The sequence below is a fragment of the Salvelinus sp. IW2-2015 genome, linkage group LG28 (genome assembly GCF_002910315.2).
Source record: "Salvelinus sp. IW2-2015 linkage group LG28, ASM291031v2, whole genome shotgun sequence".
Classification (NCBI taxonomy): Eukaryota; Metazoa; Chordata; class Actinopteri; order Salmoniformes; family Salmonidae; genus Salvelinus; species Salvelinus sp. IW2-2015.
Window position 1 is genome coordinate 29,227,712 of NC_036868.1, and position 7,621 is coordinate 29,235,332.

At 40.7% G+C, this 7,621-nt stretch overlaps 1 protein-coding gene across 3 annotated transcripts; it reads left to right on the plus strand.

Moving 5' to 3' along the window:
* The first annotated feature begins 371 nt into the window (after window positions 1-371).
* LOC111954663 (uncharacterized) lies at window positions 372-7,395 on the plus strand. Of its 3 annotated transcripts, XM_023974552.2 has the most exons (7): window positions 372-473; window positions 1,138-1,283; window positions 1,639-1,767; window positions 2,162-2,189; window positions 4,215-4,259; window positions 5,650-5,779; window positions 5,997-7,395. In XM_023974552.2, the coding sequence occupies exons 1-7, from the start codon at window positions 401-403 to the stop codon at window positions 6,136-6,138; spliced, it is 693 nt and encodes a 230-aa protein (XP_023830320.1). In that variant the 5' UTR covers window positions 372-400; the 3' UTR covers window positions 6,139-7,395. The 3 variants fall into 3 exon arrangements, with proteins under 3 accessions (XP_023830320.1, XP_023830321.1, XP_023830322.1); XM_023974553.2 differs by lacking the exon at window positions 1,639-1,767; XM_023974554.1 differs by lacking the exons at window positions 372-473; window positions 1,138-1,283 and adding an exon at window positions 1,290-1,408.
* The last annotated feature ends 226 nt before the right edge of the window (window positions 7,396-7,621 follow it).

Here is a 7,621-nt window from a genome sequence, read left to right on the forward strand (position 1 = left end):
GACTGTTACTTTTGATTTTGTTCAGGGACACATTATTCAATTTATGTTAGTCACAGGTCTCTGGAACTTGTTCAGTTTATGTCTCAGTTGTTGAATCTTATGTAAATATTTGTATGAACATATGTTAAGTTTGCTGAAAATAAACGCAGATGACAGTGAGGACGTTCATATTTTGAATCGCCTGCAAGCACATTTGATGCGATTATTTGACTKATGTAGGCGTTAATTTGGCGCCTGCGACCTGTTTACTTTACACACGAAGCATTAAAGATCGCGTTTTTCCCTCGTGCTTTAGGACCCAAGCGGCATCCCAGATGACACACAATGACCCGCCTACTGTTTGAAACACTAAAACTACTGAATGTGTTCTCTGTTCACTCTCAGCTTCAGATCGCACGGAATGTTGAACTGCGCTGGTTGTTGCATCAGCTGTGTCATACAGAAGGTGTCAATGAAATTGATTTGCGTGTTCTGTAAGTAACCTTACCTATATCAAGTAGGCTAAAGTAATAGTTATTTAAGCCAACAGTGAATGTGCGGTTAAATTTTTTTGTTGTTGCGTTATTTCATGTGTAGTGCAGCGTCCCAATCGTCCTATGTAGCCAATTTTTACTCATCTTCCATCGTTTTGCAATGTTGAGGATTATGGAAAAGAGTAGCCTTATGCGAGTATGTTATAAACATAGTTAAAATGTTATGTATTTTAGTTAATTTGTCTAAATGTATTATTAATACGGACTTTATTATCAATACGGACTGTGTTCTGATATCGCAGTTTGGAGGATTTGGATGATTCACTTGATGTATTTTGTCAATGTTTGTCTAAATCCCCTCGAAGTAGGGAGGCGTGGGTGAAAGTTAATGCAGCAGGTGTATACACGTGTACAGTATTATTAGCGGTATGCATGTGTCATTTGAAAAACAATGGCGCAGTATATCCTACTTGTCAAATCGTTTCACAGATTTGTGAAACCGCTCAAACCAGTTTTCCCACCTCTTAATTTGACAGTTTGTAGTACAATACCGATGTGGACCGATGTTAAACACTCCTGTAATATTTAAAACATGCATGTTATGTCTGTCTCTGATTCTACAATCCATGCTATGTGTCAAGACTGAGTGCCCTTTCTTTCACAGTGGTGTCTCAGCTGGTCAGCTGTGTCAGCGCCCAGACCGTTGGCTGTAACAACACTGTACATGCCAACGGTACAGTGACCTATCAACTCTCAAAGCCCATGCCAGGATCGCCCTCAACCTGTGTAAGGCAGTGGTTGGATGGAAATGTGAGTGACCATATGATAGCTTATTTCGAGGCTACATCTGTATAGCTGAGATCAACATTATCTGAATGACACGCCAGTACATGCTGTGCAGTACTACTTTCATTTTGGACCTGATGAGGCAACTGGTAGGTGTGTCACTATTCTTTCACAGCAGTGGTCACCAGCCCCAGTCCTGGAGAACTACAGGATATGCAGGCTTTAGTGCCAGCCCAYCACTATCACACCTGATTCAACTAATTAAGGTCTTGATAATTAGTTGAATCAGGTGCATTTCTGTAGCTATCCTGGACCAGGGTCTGTGACCAGTGAGTTATGTTAAGCTGTGGCAACAATTTTCTGGTTTTATTTCATTTAGGGCATTGTTCTCACCAATGATGATGACATAGACAAAGATCGTATTCTGGTTCAGACCAGTCAATCTATTACCATCATAGGCTGCATGGACAGGCTGAAGTACTTAGAGGAATGCACACTTAATAAAACGGTGCGTAGAATGTTTACTATCCACTACAACCCTGCTGTTACTGTATGGTTACTGTTTGTGTTGGGACATGAAAATAAAGATCATGATTATGGATTTAATTTGCGTACACATGCTGTGCTGTGACTAGGTCTTAAAGTGCTTCATGTAGACAAGCTCACAATGCAACACCTGTGTAGTTGGGTAATGCACAGTTGCCATTTTTTGCCAGAATACACCACAAATTCACACTGGCTATCAGAGTCACGAGCACATAGCAGATGGATATTCTTTATTCATGAGAATTTTAGGGGAGAAGGTGAGTGCAGACATGCCCAGGCATGTTCAGGATGTCTAGAGTAGACTGATCCTTTCCTCTCTCTGCCTTCTGTTAACCTTCTTTCTCCATTTCTTATAGAATTCAAATCGCAAAGTAGAGTGCCTTAGTGAGTATGATTTCATATTACAGTTGTATTGTCAAATAACGATTAGTGAGCTAGGTGGTGTTCCTGCCCGATTACATTGCTGACGCATGTCAGAACTTATAACGCCTAGGTATTTAACATATCTATCAGCTAACCACATGATATAGCCATCTAATGCCAGACAGCACAGTCAATAATGTGGTGCGTACCCATTGGTTGATGCACATCTAGCCGGGCAGGAACTCAACCTAGGGTCTCGTTCTCCTGCTCAGACGTTGCATGCGTCAACCAATGGTTCCTTGCCAAGTCAGACTGCCAAACATATGTGGTTAACTGATACATAAAGTACCTATCCAGGTCTTGTAAGATCAGGCAGGTGTCGMCAACGTCTGAGCAGAATAACGTCCCCCTACAGTGCATTCGGGAAGTATTCAGACCCCTTGACTTTTTCCACATTTTGGTATGCTATAGCCTTATTCTAAAAATGGATTAAAGTCATGTTTTTCCTCACCGATCTACACACAATACCCCATAATGATACCCCAAGTGAAAACAGGTTTTTTGAATTTTTTGCAAATGTATTAAGATAAAGATACCTTATTTACATAAGTATTCAGACCCTTTGCTATGAGACTTGAAATTGAGCTCGGGTGCATCCTGTTTCCATTGATCATCCTTGATGTTTCTACAACTTCATTGGAGTCCACCTGTGGTAAATTCAATTGATTGGACATGATTTGCAAAGGCGCACACCTGTCTAAGGTTGTCTGTAAAGCTCCGAGACAGGATTGTGTCGAGGCACAGATCTGTGGAAGGGTACCAAAAAATGTCTGCAGCATTGAAGGTCCCCAAGAACAGTGGCCTACATTCTTAAATGGAAGACGTTTGGAACCACCAAGACTTCCTAGAGCTGGCCACCCGGCCAAACTAAGCAATCGGGGGAAGGTGACCAAGAAACCCGATGGTCACTCTGACAGAGCTCTAGAGTTCCTATGTGGAGATGGGAGAACCTTCCAGAAGAACAACCATCTCTGCAGCACTCCACCAATCAGGCCTTTATGGTAGTGGCCAGACGAAAGCCACTCCTCAGTAAAAGGCACATGACAGCCCACTTGGAATTTGCAAAAGGCACCTAAAGGATGAAGCCAATATTGAACTCTTTGGCCTGAATGCTAAGCGTCATGTCTGGTGGAAACCTGGCACCATCCCTACGGTGAAGCATGGTGGTGGCAACATCAAGCTGTAGGGATATTATTTTAGTAGCAGGGACTGGGAGACTAGTCAGGATCGAGTGACTGTACAGAGAGATCCTTGATAAATCTGCTCTAGAGTGCTCAGGACCTCAGACTGGGGCGACGGTTCACCTTCCAACAAGACAATGACCCTAAGCGCACAGCCTAGGCAACGCAGGAGTGGCTTTGAGACAAGTCTCTATGCCCTTCAGTGGCCCGGCCAAAGCCTGGACTTGAACCCAATCTAACATCTCTGGAGAGACCTGAAAATAGCTGTGCAGCAACACTCTCCATCCAACCTGACAGAGCTTGAGAGGATCTGCAGAGAAGAATGGGATAAACTCCCCAAATACAMGTGTGCCAAGCTTTTGGCTTCATACCCAAGAAGACTTGAGGCTGTAATCGCTGCTAAAGGTGCTTCAACAAAGTACTGAGTAAATACTTATGTAAATGTGATATTACAGTTTATTTTCATACATTTACAAAAGTGTATACATCTGTTTTAGCTTTTTTATTGTGTTTAGATTTAGGGGGGGAGAAACATTTCYGAATAAGGCTGTAATGTAACAATGTGGAGAAAGTAAAGGGGTCTGACTACTTTCTGAATGCACTGTTTGTCTTTCTAAGAATGGTTAACTGAAACCATGGTGTATATTTCATGTTAGTTAATGTTCTTACTGTGTTCTATGTAATTGCACCAATAACCTGAAACTGCATTTAATTACATGGAATATGTGCAAGTGTGTATGTGCTATTCTCAAGGCTTGCTGGGTTTGTCCACCAACTTGAACATTGTGTCTTTGAACTTTTCTAGGGAACTGTATTGTGAAGCCATTTGGCCAGGAATCCATTGAACCAGGTGATGACTCACAGTAGCTTGAAATATCTTGGTATTGTTGCTATGGCTCCAGTATTCGGCCACTTTTACTACTGTATACTATAACTGAATACATTCATTTGCTATCTAATGTCTGCTTGATTCAGAGGCTTTGATTCTCTTTGCAGCAGTAATTCCAGGCTTATTGAGTGATAATGCCAGAGAAGCCAGTGTTTGAAGGATATATTGGCATGGGTGTTAGGCCCGAGACAAAGTCATAATTCCATACTATTTTATCTACAAGATAGTCCTGACACAAATCTAGGGTTGCTACCCAAGCCYAGTGGTTGTTCGTTCTATCGGTTCAGCTGCCAGATGCGACCAAGTTGTTCAGTCTTTTTGTTCTGTTTCTATGGATGTGACCCAGTCGTTCTTTCTAAATGTTCCATTGCCATACTGGCTGGCAACGTTCTTATCCCTTGCTTGCTAGCTAGCCAACTACAGTACGGTTAAACTTAGTCACATCAAAAAGTACAGCCAGAATAACAGCAAAGTAGCTGCGTTTAAAAAAAAAAAAATTAAGCTGTTTTCTAGTTATATTTATTTGGATACATCCATAACAATGAGCTAATGGCATAGAAAATGTGCTCACTCGTCAGGACACTGTTGTTCAGAGGAGCTAGCCAACAACACAGCTAACAATCACTTCAAACTGTAGCTGGAAAGTCTGGAAGCTAGCTGCATTTCGTTTCGTTTGACCTTTTCAATTGACATTTCTTTGTATACAGTATATCAAATAATTTTTCAGCTGATTCATGATTGACTGGTTGAGAAACGTTGCTTGCRTGTCTCTCGTCCCGACACGTTCATTACTATGGTACAGCTGGAGATCGAATTTGAATATGGAAACAATGTTGCAAATGTCGGAGAGACCGACAACAAGGTTTATTCAAACCTCTGCTGTTAAACTAAACGTTACTCTGAAAGAAATGAGAATGTCTAGATGCACTTTATAGTGGGGGTTCAAGTTTATAAATTGCTTGGCTGGGCTGATGACCGTGGATTGCACAGTCAGATCAGAGTAAATAGTTATTTTAAGGTCATAGATTTAGCCGGTGGTAACTTGTAGAATAGACACCGGCTGGAATGCTGTTTAACCAAGCAGGATTAGACACACCTGTTGTATAAACTTTGATTGGCCTGGAATGAGTGGATCTTTATTACAATGGCAGCACTTGGTTAACTACCAGTGCTAAATAAACTAAATTATATTGTAGTAACACTAATTATAAACTGGTTTAACACCTTCCATACAATAACATTACAAGACTTGATATTCCAAAATGTACTGTTAAAAAGAACAATGCATAAGATTAGAGAACTAAAATGTCTGCGTTTTGATGCTGATCTGCCCTCCCTTCCTCTTCAACAGAGCACAAAATATGTTTTGGTGTTAGGTGTGTATCAGGGATAACATTTGGGCTTACCTTTGGAGTATCAGCTGCTGTCGTCATCATCATCATCCTGGTTCTCCTTATTCGCTACAAGATCCACTTATACCGGTAAGCATCCTCATTAGAGGGGATGTACTGTGAAACTCAGGGTTGACGTGTTCATTCAGAAAATGGTGAAAGTCTGAAGCTGTTTTAATTGAGAAGATTGGACGATGTTTTTATGTTCTATTGATGTGTTGGAGAATTTTGTATATTGATATACTGTATTTTCAATAACTCAGTATTTCATTTATGTATCTGAGTCGAGTATTTCTGTCTTTTCTAGAGTGTGCATGTTTGTTGGACATCGGTTGAATGGGACCACTAGAGAACCGTCTCCTGACACAGAGAAGCCACTAGAGAACCCTCTCCTGACACAGAGAAGCCCCAGGGCCACCCTGCTCCCACTGTCAACTACTCCGCTGTGAACCAGTAGGCAACAGTGATCATGTGAGAAGGAACCAGGGGGTGAAGGGGGAGAGAGAACAATATGTGGGAGGTTCATTTGCTTTGGGTTCACTTCCTGGCCAGAGTCGTCATTGCAAATTAGAAAAGGTTCTCAGCCGGCGAACCTGATCACTTCAAGGCATAGTTTGGGATGTTGTCAATGAAGCCCTTTATCTACTTCCCCAGAGTCAGATGAACTTGTGGATACCATTTTTATGTTTATGTCCAGTAAGAAGGAAGTTAGATTTGGCTTGCAAAACTACCTCTAACTAGTGTTATCACAATGACTGGAAATCTATGGGAACCGCACTAAAGAGACCACCTACACAAAAGAGAAAACGCTAACTCACTGTGGAAGCTCTTATTACAGCTACACCACACACAAGTCATAACTGTCTATTAATTTAATGTTTTTTTTTTAATGTGCTTGGAATATGAGGTGGCTGTCATTTTACATTATGAGAACATATTGATCTCTTGCTGTGGAAGCTAATGTGTCTTGGCTCAGAAGCGCACACACACAGAAATTCATATCTCTCCATCCACTCCCTTGTGTAGATGGACAGCATTCCTTTGGCAGTTTGCGCTGAGTCACTCATCCTACTTCGTAGTGTAATGCTAGAACAGAAATAAAGTAACTCGTCTCCCTTCTGTCACTCTGGCATGCCCTTGCAAATCCTCCAACTCCTATAACTTGGCATTACCCCCTAGCTAGCCCCTGACCCTTAAGGTTTGTAGAGGATTTCAAGCTTAAGCAAAATGTCACCTAGCTTATCAGAGGGCCATGTTACCATGTGCACTTACATTTAATGATTCTTCATAAGAATTTCTACTATTTTATATTAATATATCTTAAAATACACAATATATTGTATAATTGTAGCCGTATGTACTATTGCAGTATGTAATTTAAAGTATTTACCTAATTCATTATGGTCAATGAGTTGGAATGTGTTATTTCAGAGTTGATAGTGCCTACAGTATTGATTAGGCATAGAGTACTGTATTTAATCTGTTCTGAATACTGTTGATCTAGTTGCACTTACAGGCAGGCTATACTGCCTGTCAAACCCATTTAGAATGCTGTAAGACAGTTACTGTGATTTAGTCATGTGAGACTAAAGGAAGAATATATAGATATTTTAGTTGTCCTTATTTCATGTGATATCCAGATCTCTTTGCTTTATAACCCGATTCAACAGCTTGTATTAAAACATTGTTTCTTTGTTCTTCCCTCAGTCATGTCTCATTTTCCACTGTACATTGTTTCAGTTATTACAAGAAGTTGGTTTGTCAGCCCAAGAGGGGGGTTTTCTAGTCATAATGTTGATTAATGAGCACTGTCCCTGCATCTGGGTTATATTAACATCTAGTCAGCACAAAGACGTACTACTTCCTTAAACTTATGTGAATAAACCTCAAAATAAATGATCAAAGAAATCACAATTTGGACCTTTACAGCAA